Source organism: Equus asinus, chromosome 21, assembly GCF_041296235.1.
Source record: "Equus asinus isolate D_3611 breed Donkey chromosome 21, EquAss-T2T_v2, whole genome shotgun sequence".
NCBI classification, from domain to species: Eukaryota; Metazoa; Chordata; class Mammalia; order Perissodactyla; family Equidae; genus Equus; species Equus asinus.
The window spans coordinates 15052890-15072843 of record NC_091810.1 but is presented as its reverse complement, the minus strand read 5'-3'; the positions used below and the strand labels follow the sequence as shown (position 1 = coordinate 15072843).

The window sequence follows — 19954 nt, the reverse complement described above, 5'->3', positions numbered from 1 at the left end:
TACAAGTTAGATAACCTAGTTGAAAAGAACAAATTCTTAGAAACATGAAAGCATAACTACAGGATACAAGATCAACACAAAAAAACTAGTTGACCCTGACACACATGGGATGTCTTTCCATTCATTTCAGACTTCTTCCGTTTATTTCAATAATATTTTTTAGTTTTCAGTGTACAAGTCTTGCACTTCCTTGGTTAAGTTTATTCCGAAGTATGTTATCTCTTTTGATGCTATTGTAAGAGGCATCATTTCCTTTTCTTCATTGCTTTTTTATTGTTGTTGCTCATAAAGCATTTCAGATAATTTGTTGCTGCTATTCATGGATTGGAAGACCTAATATTGTCAATGGCAATACTCTCCAAAACGATCTACAGCTTCAATGTAATCCCTATCAAAATCCCACTCATCTTTTTTGCAGAAATGGAAAGTCCCATCCTAAAATGCATGTGGAATTGCAAGGGACCCCAAATAACCAAAATAATCTTGAAAAAAAGAACAAAGTTGAAGGACTCACACTTTCTGATTTCAACACTTATTATAAAGCTACGATAATTGAAACAGTGTGGTACTAACATAATAATAGACACATAGATCAATGGAATCATAGAATCCAAAATTAAACCTATGCACCTATGGTCAATTGATTTTCAACAAGGGTGCAAAAACTGTTCAATGGGGGAAAGAATAGTCTCTTAAAACAAACAGTGCTGGGACTACTGGGTGTCACATACAAAAGAATGAAGTTAGACCCTTATCTCACATCATATGCAAAAATCAACTCAAAATGGATCAAAGACCTAAATGTAAGAGCTATAACTATAAACCTCTTAGAATAAACATAGGGGTAAGCAATGGTTTCTCAGCTATGAAACCCAAAGCACAAGGAACAAAAGAACAAATAGAAAAATTGGATTTCATCAAAATGAAAAACTTTTTTACACCAAAGGATGCTACCAAGAGAGTGAAAGAACACACCACAGTATAGGAAAACGTGTTTGAAAATCATGTATGTGATAAGGGTTCCTCCATAAGTTAAACATAGAATTACCACACGACCCAGTAATTCTACTCCTAGGTATATACCCAAAAGAATTAACAGGTGTGCAAACAAAAACTTTTACAAGAATGTTCATAGCAGCATTAGTCACAATAGCCAAATACTGGGGAAAACCTAATGCCCATAAATAAAGGAATGGATTTTTTTTTAAAGTGGCATACATATCCACACAATAGAATATTATTCAGCCACAAAAAGGAATGAAGTAGTGACACATGCTACAACATGTAGGAACCTTGAAAACTAATTATGCTAAGTGAAAGAAGCCAGACAAAAAAGGTCACATATTGTGGGATCCCACTTACATGAGATGTCCAGAATAGGCAAATCCACAGAGACAGAAAGCAGACTGGTGCTTGCAAGGCCTGAGGGTGGAAGGAAATGGGAAATGACTGCATAATGAATATAGGGTTTTCTTTTGGGGTAATGAAAAACTTTCAGAACTTGATAGATGTGGTTGTTGCACAACATTGTAAATGCATGAAATGTCACTGAATTGTACAAATTAAAAGGATTGACTTTATGTTATATGAATTTCACTCAAATTTTAAAAAAATGAATGAACTATTGATGCAGACTACAATGTGGATGAACCTTGAAAACATTATGCTGGGTGAAAGAAGACAGACACAAAAGGCAGCATATTATATGAGATACCTGGAATAGATGGAGGCAAAAAGCAGAGCAGCTGCTGCCAGAAACCGCAGGGGAGGGAGAAATGAGGAGTGACTGCTTAACAGGTGTGGGGTTTCCTTTTGAGGAGGTGCAAAAGTCCTGGAACTAGATCATGGTGATAGTTGTCCAACACTGAATATATGTGAGGGAAGTTTGATGGGAGAACGTGTGATTGAGGGAAGACATCCAGGGGACACTGACAACCCAGATGAAATGAATTCTGGGATGGTTGTGGGGTCTGATGCTGACAAGTGCAAACCAATCAGGGCTTGGAGCTTTTTGGCATCCCAAGGACAGATATATCCTTTCTACCTGAGAGATTAGCCCAGCAGTCTCCATGAAAACAGAATCAACTGCTGAGCCCAGGGTTCTGTGGAAGCCATGAGGTGAGGGAAGTGTCTTCCAAACATTTTCTCTGCTCAAGAAGCATCCAATAGCTGCACATGTGCTTTGGCCATTTGAACACAGTAACACAGAATTTCTCCTTCAAGATCACTGGTTCCAACTTCTTCATCTTATAATGGAAGGAAGTCAGGCCCAGAGAGATGAAGCGAGTTGTATGGGGTCAGCAAGAAGAACTGGGGCTAGAACACCTAGGCCTCTTGGGACTCCCAAAGAGGAAATGCAGTAATTGCCAGGATGTGATCACTGTTGGGGTATGAATCAAGCATGCCAGTAGCATGGCCTGCAGGTTTGGGGTGGTCCCACCCAGGCAGACCTCAGGATTCTGAGGCAGGTGAGAGAACAAAGATCATACGCTAGTGCACCCTCTCTCTGGTCCTGCCATAGTAACATAATTCAGACACAGCTTGAAGGAGCTCGGGGAGATGATCCTATTCAACACAGGGAAGAGTCAGAAAAGGGGGAGGGGGAGCCCCACGACCCACAGTGAGCAGCAGCTGCCCTGGAACGAGCATGCTGTGCTCAATGTCACAGGGAGCACTGGAAGCAGGGCTCTGCAGAGTGGGATGAATGGATTCATTTACAGTCAGAGAAACAATAGGACTCCTTTGACAGGGCACTTAAATTCTGAATTCCCAGTTCAGTGGAGAGGAAGTCAAATGAAGTAAGGGGGGCTGCTGTTGGGCAGGGCTGCCTGGGCAGCCTGTTTGAGAGCTCAGTGAGCTGCCCTCTCCTTCAAAGGTAGGGGACACTGAGTACTCAGTGGCTTCATTATTAAATGAGGTTCCCTCCCATCCCCCCATCCCGTTCTCTGCTGGAGGAAACAATCCTAAAAGGCATAAAAATGGTGCCAGAGAAGGGGCCCTAAATGGAGGTGAGGCAGCCCTGAACCCAAATTCTGCCACCAAATTCCTTTTGTGACACTGAGTGAGTCACACCACCCATTCTTACAATGAAGAGACAGGAAAGAACAGCTTAGGGTCCTTCCCTCTTTGACGGCTCGTCCAACTCAGACTGCAGAACCTGGAATAATGCTTCACTCTCTCTGGCCTCAGAGCCTTGCTGCCAAATGGGTTGGGCATGTGGGGTCTGTTCCAGCTCTAGGGCATGTTGGGGAGGGGCTGACAGGACTCCTGCAAGGAACACAGGGGTCCAAGGTGACTACTCGATCCTTTGCTTCTCACCCTCACATTTTCCAAAGGGAGCCTTCTCTGACCTGGATAAAATCTTCATACCCTGGAGGACCAGGCATCAAGATTTTTGGTCAATTGTAAAGCCAAAGGAGAGTGATGTCACCATCATGGTGGAGTGAGTTGTTCCCTCAGTCTCTCCCTTCTAATTTACAACTAAACAGACATTCATTAACCAACAGAGGATTCCCTACAAAGCACAATAGGACGTCTGAGAGGTACACGCAGTCATACATCTGAAGGTGGGGGTGCTGGATCCCAGGGAAGCAGTGTAAGGAGCTGTGCGGATCCCTGCCCCTCCCCAGTGCCAGTGATCTAGGTTGTGAGTCCTCACACAGCAGCCAGCACATGACTGAAAGAGGATGTGGCGAGGGGCAGGCAGGCATGTGCGTGAATGCTTTCACTTTTGGAGTTGAAGCCTGGCCCACAAGAGCACCCATGATGCACTGGCAGCCCTGCCCGTGGGAATGCTCCACACCAAGTGGAGGGGCTCAGCTCCCGCAAAGAAGCCCCCACCAACCACAGCAGCTCAGGTGAACTGCCCACAAGGCAGGGCAGCGGTCCCACACCAGAGCACCTGCATGTACACGTGTGACCCACTAAGTGGCCATCGCCAGTGGGCAAATGCAGAGGAGCCCAACTGGCACAGCTTTCAGCAGGCACGGTGGATTCAGAAAACTAAGCTCCTGCCCCCAACCCAGAGGTGGGAGGTGGAATCTGTGACCTGATACTACTACAAATGCATCAGCAAAGGATTAGTCCGTCAAACATGATGAAAAACTACAGTAAGACTTCAGAGCAGAGGGAAAATGACAAGTCTCCAGAAACCAATCCTGAAGTCACAGAAATTTAAAATCTAAACAACCAAGAATTCAAAATAGTTGTCATGAAGAAACTCAATGAGTTACCAAAAAACTCAGAAAGACAGTTCAATGACCTCAGGAATAAAATTAATGAGCAGAAGGAATACTTCACCAAAGAGACCAAAACTCGAAAGAAAAAAAAAAACCAAACAGAAATTCTGGAGATGAAGAACACAATGACTAAGATAAAAAACTATCTAGAAACCTTAAAAAACAGAGCTGACATTATGGAGGACAGAATTAGTGATTTAGAGGACAGAAATATAGAAAGGCTTCAGGTAGAGGAGGAAAGAGAACTAAAACTTAAGAAAAATGAAGAAATTCTTTGAGAAATATCCAACTCAATTAGGAAATGCAACATAGGATTATAGATATTCCAGAGGGAGAAGCGAGGGAGAAAGGAGCAGAGAGCTCATTCAAGGAAACAATAGCTGAGAACTTCCCAAACCTGAGGAAAGAACTGGATTTACAAGCACATGAAGCCAACAGAATTCCTAATCACATCAACGTAAAAAGACCTTCTCCAAGGCATATAGTAGTAAAACTGCCAAAAGTCAAGGACAAAGAAAAAGTATTAAGGGCAGGGAGGCAGAAGAGAACAATCTACAAAGGAACCTCAAGCAGGCTTTCAGCAGATTTCTCAGCAGAAACCTTACAGCCTAGGAGAATGGAACAATATATTCAAAATACTGAAGGACAAAAACTTTCAGCCAAGAATACTCTATCCAGTGAAATTATCCTTCACATATGATGGAGAAATAAAAGCTTTCCCAGATAAACAAAAGCTGAGGGAATTCATTTCCACTAGGTCTCCCTTACAAGAAATGATCAAGGATGCCCTCATACCTGAAACAAAAAGGCAAAGGTTTACAAAGCCTTGAGCAAGGAGATAAATAGACAAAATCAGAAAATTGCAGCTCTCTATCAGAATAGGTTAGCAAACACTTAATTATAATATAAAAGGTAAAAGGAAGGAAAGCATAATTAATAACTATAAACACTTCAACATAGTCAAAAACTCACAACACAAAACAATTTGTGACAACAATAACTCAGAATGGAAAGAGGAAATGGATGGAACCTGCTTAGGCTAATGGAGATAGGCTATCAGAAAATGAACTATCTCATCTATGAGATCTTTTATACAAACCTCATGGTAATCACTAAACAAAAAATCAGAGACACAAATCATAAATAAAGAGAAAACCATCTCAGAGAACCACTAAACTGAAATGGCAGTCAGAAATATGATGGAAGAGAAAGAATGGAAATACAGAACAACCAGAAAGCAAGAGATAAAATGGCAGTACTAAGCCCTCATATATCAATAATCACTCTGAATGCAAATGTATTGAATTCTCCAATCAAGAGACACAGAGTGGCCGGATGGATTAAAAACAAGATCCAACAATATGCTACCTCCAGGAAACACATCTCAGCTCTAAAGACAAACAGGCTCAGAGTGAAGGCGTGGGAGATGATACTGCAAGCAAATGGTAAGCAAAAGAAACTAGATGTTGCCATACTTATACCAGACAAAGGAGACTTCAAGATAAAGAAGGCAATGAGAGACAGTATATAATGATAAAAGTACCAAAGTACATAAAGCAACTATTAACAGATCTAAAAGGAGAAATTAACAGCAACACAATAATAGTAGGAGACCTCAACTCCTCACTTAGAATGATGGATAGATCATCCAGACAGAAAGTCAAGGCGGCAATACTGGATTTAAATGAAAACTTAGACCAGAGAGACTTAATAGATATATATAGAACATTCCATCCAAAAACAGCAGAATACACATTCTTCTCAAGTGCACATGGAACATTCTCAAAGATAGACCACATGTTGGGAAACAAGGCAAGCCTCAATAAATTCAAGAAGATTGGAATCATATCGAGCATCTTTTCCAACCACAACACTATGAAACTAGAAATCACCTACTAGAACAAAGCTGGAAAAGTCACAAATATGTGAAGACTAAACAACATGCTACCGAACAACCATCAGATCAATGAAGAAATCAAAGGAGAAATCAAAAATTACCTGGCGAGAAATGAAACTGAAAATACAACATACCAACTCTTATGGGATGCAGCAAAGGCAGCTCTAAGAGGGAAATTCATAGAAATACAGGCCCACCTCAACAAACAAGAAAAATCTCAAGTAATTTTAAACTACACCTAACAGAACTAGAAAAAGAACAAAGCCCAAAGTCAGCAGAAGGAGTGAAATAATAAAAATTAGAGCAGAAATAAATGAAATAGAGACCCCCCCCCAAAAATAGTAGAAAGGATCAATGAAACTAAGGGCTGGTTCTTGGAGAAGATAACAAAGTTGACAAAACCTTAGCCAGACTCACTAAGAAAAAAAGAGAGAAGGCTCAAATTAATAAAATTAGAAATGAAAGAGGGGAAATTACAAGGGATACTACAGAAATACAAAGGATAAGAGAATACTATGAAAAACTACATGCCAAGAAATTGGATAAGCTAGAAGAAATGGACAAATTTTTAGACTCATAGACCTCCCAAAACTGAATCAAGAAGAAATAGAGACTCTGAATAGACCAATCACAAGTAAAGAGATTGAAACAGTAATCAAAAACCTCCCAGGGGCAGGCCCCATGGCGTAGTGGTTAAGTTCTGTATGCTCTGCTTCAGCAGCCTGGGTTCACCAGTCTGGACCCTGGGTGCAGACCTACACCGCTAATCAGCCATGCTGTAGTGGCAACCCACACAAAAAATAGAGCAAGACTGGCACAAATGTTAGCTCAGGGCTAATCTTCCTCAAGCAAAAAAAAAAAAAAAGAGGAAGATTGGCAAGAGATGTTAGGTAAGGGTGAATCTACGTCAGAAAAAATCTGCTAAAACAGAAGTCCAGGACCAGATGACTTCTCTGAAGAATTCTACTGAGCAATCAAAGAAGATTTAATACCTATCCTTCTCAAATTATTCCAAAAAGTTGAAGAAGATGGAACACTTCCTAACTCATTCCATGAGGTGAACATCACCCTGATACCGAAAACAGACAAGGACAACACAAAAAAAGAAAATTACAGGCCAACATCGCTGATGAACATAGATGCAAAAATCCTCAACAAAATATTGGCAAATCGAATACAGCAATACATCAAAAGGATCATACACCATGATCAAGTAGGATTTATTCCAGGGGTGCAGGGATGGTTCAACATCTGCAAATCAATTAATCTGCTAAACCACATTAACAAAATAGAGAATAATCATCACGTGATCATCTCAATAGACGCAGAGAAAGCATTTGACAACATCCAACATCCATTTATGATAAAAACTCTGAATAAAATGGGTATAGAAGGAAAGTACCTCCACAAAATAAAGGTCAGATATGACAAACCCACAGCTAATATCATTCTGAGTGGAGAAAAACTGAAAGCTATCCCTCTAAGAACAGGAACCAGACAAGGATGCCCACTGTCACCACTCTCATTTAACATAGTGTTGGGAGGCCTAGCCAGAGCAGTCAGGCAAGAAGAAGAAATAAAAGGGTTTCAAACTGGAAAGTAAGAAGTGAAATTGTCACTATTTGCAGATGACATGATTTTATGTCCTAAAGAATGCACCAAAAAACTTTTAGAAATAATCAACACAGGAAATTTGCAGGATACAAAACCAACATACAAAAATCAGTTGCATTTCTATACACTAACAACGAAGTAGCAGAAAGAGAAATTAAGAATACAATCCCATTTACACTCGCAACAAAAAGAATAAAACACCTAGGAATAAACTTAACCAAAGTGGTGAAAGATCTGTACACTGAAAACTAGAAAACATTGTTGAAAGAAATTCAAAACACAAGGAAATGGGAAGATGTTCTATGCTTTTGGATTGGAAGAATTAACATAGTTAAAATGTTCATACTTCCTAAAGCAATCTACAGATTCAGTGCAATCCCTATCAAAGTTCCAACAACATTTTTCACAGAAATAGAATAAAGAATCCTAAAATTTATATGGAACAAGACCCCAAATAGCCAAAGGAACCCGGAGAAAAAAGAACAAAGCCGGAGGCATCACAATCCCTGATTTCAAAATACGCTACAAAGCTATAGTAACCAAAACAGCATGGTACTGGCACAAAAACAGACACACAGATCAATGGAACAGAATCGAGAGCCCAGAAATAAACCCACACATCTATGGACAGCTAATTTTTGACAAGAGAGCCAAGAACATACAATGGAGAAAGGAGTCTCTTCAATAAATGGTGCTGGGAAAACTGGACAGCCACAAGCAAAAGAATGAAAGTAGACCACTGTCTTACATCATACACAAAAATTAACTCAAAATGGATTAAAGACTTGAATATAAGACCTAAAACCATGAAACTTCTAGAAGAAAATACAGGCAGTATACTCTTTGACACTGGTCTTAGCAGCATATTTTCAAGTACCATGTCTGACTGGGCAAGAGAAATAATAGAAAAAATAAACAAATGGGATTACATCAAACTAAAAAGCTTCTGCACAGCAAAGGAAACCATCGACAAAAGGAAAAGACAACCTAACAATTAGGAGAAGATATTTGCAAACCACATATCTGACAAGGGATTAATATCCAAAATATATGAAGAACTCATACATTTGAACAACAAAAAAACTAATAATCAAATTTAAAAATGGGCAAAACATCTGAACAGACATTTCTCCAAAGAAGATATACAGATGGTCAATGGGCACATGGAAAGATGCTCACCATCATTAACTGTCAGGGAAATGCAAATCAAAACTACAATGAGATATCACCTCACACCCGTCAGAATGGCTATAATTAACAAGTCAGGAAACAACAAGTGTTGGAGAGGATGTGGAGAGGAGGGAACCCTCGTACACTGCTGGTGGGAGTGCAAACTGGTACAGTCACTCTGGAAAACAGTAATGAGATTCCTCAAAAAATTAAGAATACAACTATCATACCATCCAGCTATTCCACTGCTGGGTATTTATCCAAAAAACATGAAAACATGAACACATGAAGATACATGTACCCCATATTCATTGCAGCATTATTCACTATAACCAAGACTTGGGAGCAACCTAAGTGCCCACCAAGGAACGAATGGATAAAGAAGATGTGGTATATACACACAATGGAATTCTACTCAGCCATAAGAAACGACGAAATCTGGCCATTTGTGACAGCACGGATAGACATTGAAGGTATTATGCTAAGCAGAATAAGTCAGAGGGAAAAAGCCAAATACTGTATGATCTCACTAATAAGTCGAAGATAAAAACAACAATCACAGAGAGACAGAGACTAGATTGGTGGTTACCAGAGGGGAAGCGAGTAGGCAGGAGGGCAAAAGGGGTGACTAGGCACATGTGTGTGATGATGGATTGCAATTAGTCTTTGGGTGGCCAACATGACGTAATCTACACAGGAATCAAAATATAATGATCTACACCTGAAATTTATATAATGTTATAAACCAATGTTAACACAATTTTTAAAATTTTTAAAAAACAAAAACAAACAAAAGAATACAATACCATTTACAATTGCAACAAAAAGAATAAAATATCTAGGAATAAACTTAACCAAGGAGGTGAAAGACCTATACACTGACAACTATAAGACATTGTTGAAAGAAATCAAAGATGATGTAAAGATATGGAGACATATTCCATGCTCACGGATTGGAAGAATAAACCTAATTAAAATGCAATCCACAGATTCAATGCAATCCTGATCAGAATCCCAATGACATTCTTCACAGAAATAGAACAAAGAATCTTAAAACGTATGGAAGGAGAAAAGATGCAGAACAGCCAAAGCAATCCTGAGAAAAAAGAACAAAGCTGGAGGCATCACTATCCCTGACTTCAAAATGTACTACAAAGCTACAGTAATCAAAACAGCATGGTACTGGCACAAAACAGACACACTGATCAATGGAACAGAACAGAAAGCCCAGAAATAAAACCACACATCTATGGACAGGTAATCATCAACAAAGGAGCCAAGAACATACAATGGAGAAAGGAAAGCCTCTTCAGTAAATGGTGTTGGGAAAATTGGATAGCCACATGCAAAAGAATGAAAGTAGACCATTATCTTACACCAGACACAAAAATTAACTCAAAATGGATTAAAGACTTGAAGGTAAGACGTGAAACCATAAAATTCCTAGAAGAAAATATAGGCAGTACACTCTTTGACACTGGTCTTAGCAGCATCTTTTCGAAAACCATGTCTGCTCAGGCAAGGGAAAGAAAAAACAAACAAAGGGGACTATATCAGACTGAAAAAACTTTTGAAAGGCAAAGGAAACCAGGAATAAAATGAAAAGACAACCCACCAACTGGGAGAAAATATTGGCAAATCATGTATCTGATAAGGGGTTAATTTCCAAAATATATAAAGATCTCATACAACTCAAAAACAAACAAAACAAGCAACCCAATCAAAAAATGGGCAGAGGATCTGAACAGACATTTTTGCTAAGAAGCTATATAGATGGCCAACAGGCACATGAAAAGATGTTCAACATCACTTATTACTAGGGAAATGCAAATCAAAACCACAATGAGGGGCTGGCCCGGGGGCACAGCAGTTAAGTTTGCAAATTCCTCTTCTTGGCGGCCCCAGGTTCACCGGTTCGGATCCCGGGTGTGGACATGGCACCGCTTGGCAAAGCCATGCTGTGGTAGGCGTCCCACATATAAAGTAGAGGAAGACGGGCACGGATATTAGCTCAGGGCCAGTCTTCCTCAGCAAAAAGAGGAGGATTGGCAGCAGATGTTAGCTCAGGGCTAATCTTCCTTAAAAAAAAAAAAAACTACATGAGATATCACCTTACACCTGTTAGAATGGCTATAATTAACAGGACAAAAAATAACAAATGTTGGAGAGGGTGTGGAGAAAAGGGGATCCTCTTACACTGCTGTTGGGAATGCAAACTGGTGCAGCCACTGTGGAAAAGAGTATGGAGATTTATCAAAAAATTAAAAACAGAAATACCATATCACCCAGCTATCCCACCACTGGGTATTTATCAAAGAACTTGAAATCAACAATTCAAAGAGACTTAGTCACCCCTATGTTCACTGCAGCATTATTCACAATAGCCAAGACGTGGAAGCAACCCAAGTGCCTATCGACTGATGAATAGATAGAGAAGATGTGGTGTATATATATACAATGGAATATTTTTCAGCCATAAAAAAGGCAAAATTGTCCCATTTGCAACAACATGGATGAACCTTGAGGGTATTACATTAAGTGAAATAACAGAGAAAGACAAACAGTGCATGATTTCATTCATCTGTGGAAGATAAACAAACACATGGAGAAAAAGAACAGATTAGTGGTCACCAGAGGGGAAGGGAGTTGGGGGTGGCGAAGGGGTAAAGGGGCACATTTATATGGTGACAGATAAAAACTAGACTATTGGCAGTGAGCACAATGCAGTCTATACAGAAACTGATAAATAAATAATGTACACCTGAAATTACACAGTGTTATAAACCATTATGACCTCAGTCAAATAACTGGGGGAAAAAACAAAATAAAAGCCAAAGTAAATACTGAGGCTTTTTCAAACCTGGGAGTTCTCAGGGGCGGAGTTGCTGGGGAGAAAGGGTGGCACCAAATAAAAGGATACTAAACGAAGGAGGACCCATCATAGAAAGTGTAATGCAACTTGCTGACCTTCTTGGCTGACTTGATGTCCTGTGACTGCCGGTTGAAGTGAGGATGGTGGGAGGCAGGGTGGTGGGGGGCGGGAGTGGAAGTGTGAGCACCAAGAGGGTGAGCGGGATGGGAGCTCAGGGGCTGAACGTCTCCTTTCAGGCCCGTCAATGAATGAGAGGGTATATTTGCCCTGTAGTTGCGTAAGATCACGGGGTAGGAGAGATTCCTCTCTTTCCATGCGGCCCTCTCGGCTTCTCTGCAGGGAAGGAGACCAACAAACCTTCTAGCCACTTGGCTCTCACTCACCAGGGCGGCTCCCTCCAGCCCCGCCCCAGCTCCCAAGGCTCCCATCCATTTCCCCATCCCCAAAGTACCCCTGTCCCCACCCCGTTCCCATTCATCCTTAAAGGTAGTATTTCAGGGGACCCCTCTGAGCCCAGTCCTCGCCGGATTTCCACCTTCAGTGCTGGGGTGAGGACCTATAGAGCAGGAGTGTGTGCAGAAACGGGGCCTTGGGGGGCTGGAGGCTTCGCTCCCTCCCCAGTTCTGAGGTTACAGGAAAGAGAGCTCCCATCCAGAGTGTTACAGTAAGGGGCACACGGAGTGGCTGCCCTCTACCCGCGTTCTGTAGCTGCAAAAGTACTCAATGGTCCAGGAAGCCCAAGACATACACGGCTTAGATGTGACTAGGTTTTAAATCCTTTACAGCCCGTGGTCTGGGCCTTCGGAGAAATGCAGACTAACTTGCTAGGATTTGGGGACCTGCCAAATCATAAATGTCATTTATCACCCACGTCACTGTTTTTAGTTTGTTTTCAGAGGTGCTTCTCTTTTCCGCAGGAGAATATCTGACAAACTATGTTAAGAAATAAACATTCAGGGCACAAAGGCTGCAAACGGTAAGAAGCTCCGCAAAGGGGCATCACTGGTGAGGAGGCGAAGAGCGAAGACCACCAAGCTGTGGGACCTCACGCCATGCCTTACCCTCCTGCTCGGGCTGCCTCAGTTTCCTGATCAGCAAAATGGGCACACGTCCCCTCTTCCCCATAAGGTTGTAGTAAGGACTGAAAAGGACTGTGAGTGGGAAAGGACCGGGGACATGCATGCGTGCGAGGGACGGCCACCCCTGTCCCTGTCATTGGGGGCCCTGGGTAGCTGAGACTTCCCCTCAGACACTTCCATGATTTCAGGCACACACAGGCGACTGCTGCCCACGCCATCCTCTCCCATCCACCCCCACCACTGAGGTGCTCACATACGGCGACACAACTCCTGCAGCTTCCCCCGGGCCTCGGGGCAGGGGTCGCTGAGCTGGGTGCTGTCAGAGGCAGAGGTCCCGGGGCCTCGGTGGCGGGGCGGTGTGGTGGGCTCTTCCACATTTTTCAATTTCCCTGTAATTGGAGATGAAGACGTTATGGAGGGCTTTTAGAAAATGGTCTCCCCAGATGCTGTGTCCACCCGAGGGTGAGCGGTGGGGAGAGCAGGACAGCGGCACCGCCTGAGAATCAAACTAATTGGGGAATCGTTTATGCTTCCCGGGCAGGTCACTCATGAAACAGAGACATCGCTCTGTGAGTCCACTGAGCCTGCGTCAGGAACAGACCGTGCAGAGTGGCGAATCCAGCTGTGTTTGCCGGACTAGTTCTAGTGGGCAGAGCACAGACGTGGCTGCCACGGACGCTGAAGTGATTCCCTTCTGATACCTCTGATCAAAGACAAAACGTCCCAGGGGGTCAGCACTGCCCTGGCGTTGGCTGATCTCAGGCCTTCTGCAGAGGGCAGTGTGTCGATTGAGACTTGCACTGCAATTTTTTTAAATAACTGTGGTAAAATACACATAAAAATTTACCATCCTAATCATTTATTTATTTATTTGGTGAGGAAGATTGGCCCTGAGCTAACATCTGTTGCCAATCTTCCTTTTTTTTTTTTTCCTCTCCAAAGTTCCCTAGGACATAGTTGTATGTCCTAGTTGTAGTATATCCTTCTAATTCTTCTATGTGGGACGCCACCTCAGCACGGCCTGATGAGCGATGCCAGGTCAGCGCCCAGGATCCAAACTGGGGAACCCCGGGCCACCAAAGCAGAGTGCACGAACTTAACCACTCAGCCACAGGCTGGTCCCAACCATCTTAATCATTTTTAAGTGTACACTTCAGTCATATGAAATACATTCACATTGTTGTATAGCCATCACCACCATCCATCTCTACAGCTCTTTTCTTCTTGTAAAATTAAAACTCTCTACTCATTAAACAATAACTCTCCATTCTCCACTCCCCCCGGGCCCTGGTGGCAACCACTGTTCTACGTTTTGGCTTTATAGTTTTGACTACTCTAAGTAGAACCATACAGCATTTGCCTTTTTGTCACCGGCTTATTTCATGCAGCATAATGTCCTCAAGCTTCATCCATGTTGTAGTATGTATCAGAATTTCCTTCCTTTTTAAGTCTTAGTAATATTCTATTGCATGTATAGACCACATTTTCTTGATGCACTCATCCACTGATGGATGCTTGGGTTGCTTCCACATTTGAGCTATTGTGAATAATGCTGCTATGAAGATGGATGTGCAAATATCTCTTCAAGATTATGCTTTCAATTTTTTTTTTTTTTTGGCGAGGAAGGTTGGCCCTGAGCTAACATCTGTCGCCAATCTTCCTCTTTTTGCTTGAGGAAGACTGTCACTAAGCTAACATTTGTGCCAATCTTCTTCTATTTTGTATGCAGGATGCCGCCACAGCATGGCCTGACAAGCAGTGTGTATGTCTGTGCCCAGGATCCAAACCCACGAACCTTGGGCAGCTGAAGTAGAGCGCTTGAATGTAACCACTATGCCACTGGACCAGCCCCTCAATTCTTTTGAGTATATACCCAGAGGTGGAATTTCTGGATCTTATGGTAATTCCATTTTTAATCTTTTGAGGAACTGCCGTAGAGTTTTCCACGGTGGCTGCACCAATTTACCTTCCCACCCGCAGTGCACAAGGTTTCCAACTTCTCCTACATCCTCTCCAGCTCTTGTTGCTTTCTGTTTTTTTGATAGTAGACATCCTACCGGGGGTGAGGTAGTATCTCGTTGTAGTTTTGACTTGCCTTTCCCTAATGATTAGTGATGTTGAGCATCTTTTCCTGTGCTTATTGCCATTTGCTTATCTTCTTTGGAGAAATGTCTATTCAAGTCCTTCGCCCATATTTGAATCAGGTTGAGTTTTAGAAGTTCTCTATATATTATGGGTATCAATCCTTTATCAGATATATGATATGCAAATATTTTCTCCTATTCTGTGGGCTGCCTTTCTACTCTGTGGACAGTGCCTTTTGATGCATAAACTTTAAAAATGTTCATGCAGTCTATTTTTAGTCTATTTTTTCTTTTGTTGCCTGTACCTTTGGTGTCATATCCAAGAAATCATCACCAAATCCAAGGTGACGAAGCTTTTATCCTATGTTTTCTTCTAAGAGTTTTATTGTTTTACTTCGTATATTTAGGTCCTTGATCCATTTTGAGTTAATTTTTGTATATGGTGTTGGTAAGGACCCACTTCATTCTTTTGCATGTGGATATACAGGTTTCCCAGCATCATTTGTAGAAAAGACTGTCGTTTCTCCACTGAATTCTCCTGGCACTCTTGTCAAAAATAATTTGACCACACACGCAAAGATTTATTTTTGAGGTCTCCAGTCTATTTCCTGGTTTATACATCTGTCTTAATGCCGATGCCACACTGCTTTGATTATTGTAGATTTGTAGTCAGTTTTGAAATCAAGAAGTGTGAGTCCTCCAGTCTGGTTCTTTTTCAAGATTGTTTTGGCTATTTGGGGGTCCCCTGAGTTTCCATATGAATTTTTCTATTTCTGCAAAAAACATCACTGGGATTTTGATAAGGATTGCACTGAATCTGTAGCTGTCTCTGAATAGCACTGATGTGTTAACAATATTAAGTCTTCCGATCCATGAACATGGGATGCTTCCATTTATTTGTCTTCTTTAATTTCTTTCAACAATGTTGTATAGTTTTCATCGTACAAGTCTTTCGCCTCCTTGATTAAGTTAATTCCTAAGTGTTTTATTCTTTTTATACTATTGTAAATGGAATTGTTTTTGTAGTGTCCTTTTCAGCTTGTTCATTGTTTGTGTATAGAAATGCAACTGATTTTTGTGTGTTGAGTTTGTATCCAGCTACTTTGCTGAATTCATTTACTAGTTCTAAGAGTTTCTTCATGGAATCTTTCGGGTTTTCTACATATAAGATCATATCATCTGCAAACAGAGATAATTTTAATTCTTCCTTTCCAATGTGGATGCATTTTATTCCTTTTCTTATCTAATTTCTCTGGCTAGAACTTCTAGCATTATGTTGAATAGAAATGGTGAAAGCAGGTATCCTTGCTTTTGTTCCTGATCTTAGAGGAAAGGCTTTCAGTCTTTCACCATTGAATATGATGTTTGCTGTGGGTTTTTCATATACGACTTTTATTATGTGATGGTAGTTTCCTTCTACTTTTAGTTTGTTGAGTGTTTTTATCAGGAAAGGGTGTTGAATTGTCAAATGCTTTGTCTGTGGCAATTAAGACGATCATGTGGGGGGTTTTTTCCTTCATTGTGTTAACTGCTGTATTACATTGATTGAGTTTATGTATGTTGAACCATCCTTGCATTTCAGGAATAAATCCCACCTGGTGTCATGGTGTATAATCCTTTTAATATGCTGTTGAATTCTGTTTGCTAGTATTTCGTTGAGGATTTTTGCATCAATGTTCATAAGGGATATTGGTCTGTAGTTTTCTTTTTGTGTAGCGTCTTTGTCTAGTTCTGGTATCAGGGTAATGCTGGCCTCATAGAATGAGTTGGGAAGTGTTCTCTCTTCAATTTCATGGAAAAGGTTGAGAATGATTGGCATTAGTTCTTTAAATATTTGGTAGAATTCATTCAGGTCCAGGGTTTTTCTTTCTTGGGAAATTTTTGATTACTCATTCAATCTCCTTACTATTTATAAGTCTATTCAAATATTTATTTCTTCAGGATTTAATCTTGGTAGGTTTTGTATTTCTAGGAATCTGTTCACTTCATGTAGGTTATCCAATTTGCAGGTGTACAATTGTTCACAGCACTCTCTTATGATCGTTTTTATTTCTGTAGAATCAGAAGTAGTGTCCCCACTTTCAATTCATTTTAGTAATTTGAGTCTTCTCTCTTTTTTTCTTAGTTGATCTAGCTAAAAGTTTGTCAACTGCTCTGTTGATCTTCTTGAATAATCAACTCTTGGTTTCACTCATTTTCTCTACTGTTTTGTTTATTCTCCGTTTCATTTCTCTCTGCTCTAATCTTTATCATTTCCTTCCGCTAGCTTTGGGTTTAGTTTCCTCTTCTTTTTCTACTTCCTTAAGTTGTAAAGTTAGGTTGTTTATTTGAGATCTTTCTTGCCTTTTAATGTAAGCATTTATAACTATAAATTTCTCCTTTAGTACCACTTTCACTGCATGCCATAAGTTTTGGTATGTTGTGTTTTCATTTTCATTCATCTCTAAGTATTTTCTAATTTCCCCTGTGATTTCTTCTATGATCTGTTGGTTGTTTAAGAGTGTGTTATTTAATTTTCACAATTTTGTGAATTTTCCAGTTTTCCTTCTGTTATTGATTTCTAACTTCATCCCATTGTGGTCAGAGAAGATACTTTGTATGGTATCTATGCATTTCAATCTATTAAGACTTAATTTGTGGCCTAACACATGATCTATCTTGGAAAATGTCCTATGTGCACTTGAGTTTTCTCAAGTGTATTCCGTTTTGCTGTTTGCATTCTGTATGTGTCTGTTAGAGCTAGTTAGTTTATTGTGTTATATAAGAGCTCTATTTGCTTATTTATTTTCTCTTTAGTTGTTTTTTTCATTACTGTGAATAGGGTACTGAAGTTTCCAACTATTATTGTAAAACTTTCTATTTCTGTCTTTAATCTGTCAGTTTTTGCTTCATGTATTTTCCTGGTCTGTCATTAGGTGCATAAATGTTTACAATTGTTTTATCTTCTTGCCATATTGAAGCTTTAATTAATATATAATGTCCTTCTTTGTCATTTGTAACTTTTTTTTATTTAAAGTCATTTTGTCTGATATTAGCATAGCCACACCTATTCTCTTTTGGTTACTATTTGTATGGAATATCTTTTTCCATCCTTTCAGGTTCAACCTGTTTGTGTCTTTGGATCTCAAGTGAGTCTCTTGTAGACAGCATATAGTTGGATCATGTGTTTTTATCCATTCTGCCAATTTGCCTTTTGATTGGAAAGTTTAATCCATTTGTATTTAAAGTAATTACTGATAATGAGGGACATCTGCCACTGTGCTATGTGTTTTCTATATGCCTTGTAGTTTTTGTCCCTCATTTCCTGCATTACTGTCTTGTTTGTGTTGAGTTGATTTTTTGTAGTGAAATCTTTCAATTCCTTTCTCATTTTCTTTTTTGTGTATAACCATTTTCTTTGGGGTTACCATGGGAATTATATTTAACATCCTAAAGTTATAACACTCTAATTTGAATTTTCACCAGCTTAACTCAATAACATACAAAAATTCTCCTCCTTTACACCCTTGTTCCTAGCTCTTTTAGTTGTTGATGTCATAAAATTACATCTTTATATATTATGTGCCCACCAACATAAACTCACAAATCTTTTAAATGTATTAGTCTTTTAAATTATGTAGAAATCAAGATTTGCAGTTAAAAGCCAAAGTTACAGTAATCGTAGCTCTTACACTAATAATATTTTTTCTTTAAATGTATTAGTCTTTCAAATCATGTAGGAAACAAAAAATGCAGTTACAAACCATTGTCACAATAATACTAGCTTTTATAATTGCCCATGTGTTTACATTTATTGAGATCTTTATTTCTCCATATGGCTTTGAGATATATCTAGTGTCCTTTCATTTCACCTTGCAGGACTCCCATAAGATCTGCAGAGGAGGCGTAGTGGGCACAGATTCCCTCAGGTTTTTTTTTTATCTTGGAATGTCTTAACATCTCCCTCACTTTTGAAGGATGGTTTTGCTGAATATAGGATTCTTGGTTGACAATTTTTTTCCTTTAGCACTTTGAATACAGTCACGCACTGCTTAATGACAGAGATATATTCCAAGAAAGGCATCATTAGGTGATTTTGTCATTTTGCCAACAACATAGAATGTACTTACACAAACCTAGATGGTAAAGCCTACTACACACCTAGGCTATATGCTACTAATCTTATGGGACCACTGTCACATATGTAGTCTGTCATTGACTGAAATGTCATTAAATGGCACATACTGTATGCTGGTCCAGTGCTTTCTGGCTTCCAAAGTTTCTGAAGAGAAATCTACCGATAATCTTATTGAGTATTTCTTGTAGTAACAACTTGCTTTTCTCTTGCTGCTTTCAAGATTCTTTGTCTTTTAAAAGTTTGATTATAATGTGTCTTGTGTGGGTCTCTATGAGTTCATCTTACTTGGAGTTTGTTAAGCTTCTTTGATGTTTATATTTATGTCTTTCATCAAAAAAATGGGGAAGTTTTTAGCCATTATTTATTCAAATATTCTCTCTGTCCCTTTCTCTCTCTCTTCTCCTTCTGGGACTCCCAAAATGCATATGCTATTCCTCTTGATGGTGTCCCTTAGGCCCTGTTCATTTTTTTTCAATCTTTTCTTTCTCTTCTTCAGATTCAATAATTTCCATTGTCCTATCTTCAAGTTCACTGATCCTTTCTTCTGCCTGCTCAAATCTGTGGATGGAGATGTTTTGTGCTTATTGCACTTATTTTCACAGTGATCTCCTGTGGCAAGTGTTAGGTGGTATGAGGATCTGGTGACATGAAATCGTGGAGGTGATCCTCCATGACAGAAGTTCCAAAGGCATCTATTCAGGTCCTGCCTGCTTCCTAGCCTCTGCTGCCTACCTGGCCGGATCCACTTGCTCTCCCTTGATATATGCAGGCTCAACTTCACCTTGGTCTCAAGAATGAAACCTGGCTTCAGGCCAAGGGCATTGTTCAGGCTCCAGCTGAGCCCTGAAGGCCGAAGAATGGAGACTTCCTCACTGTCAGCCAA

At 40.1% G+C, this 19954-nt stretch overlaps 1 protein-coding gene across 1 annotated transcript in view; it reads right to left on the bottom strand.

Annotated features, from left to right (window-relative positions):
- C21H3orf20 (chromosome 21 C3orf20 homolog) overlaps positions 1–19954 on the bottom strand; it is a 97578-nt gene that overhangs the window by 63162 nt on the left and 14462 nt on the right. Inside the window, exons 4-5 of the mRNA XM_070493803.1 lie at positions 13124–13259; positions 11840–12124 (exon numbers count right to left, since the gene is read on the bottom strand). Coding sequence (XP_070349904.1) covers positions 11840–12124; positions 13124–13259 — 421 coding nt within the window. The remainder of the gene's footprint in view (positions 1–11839; positions 12125–13123; positions 13260–19954) is intronic.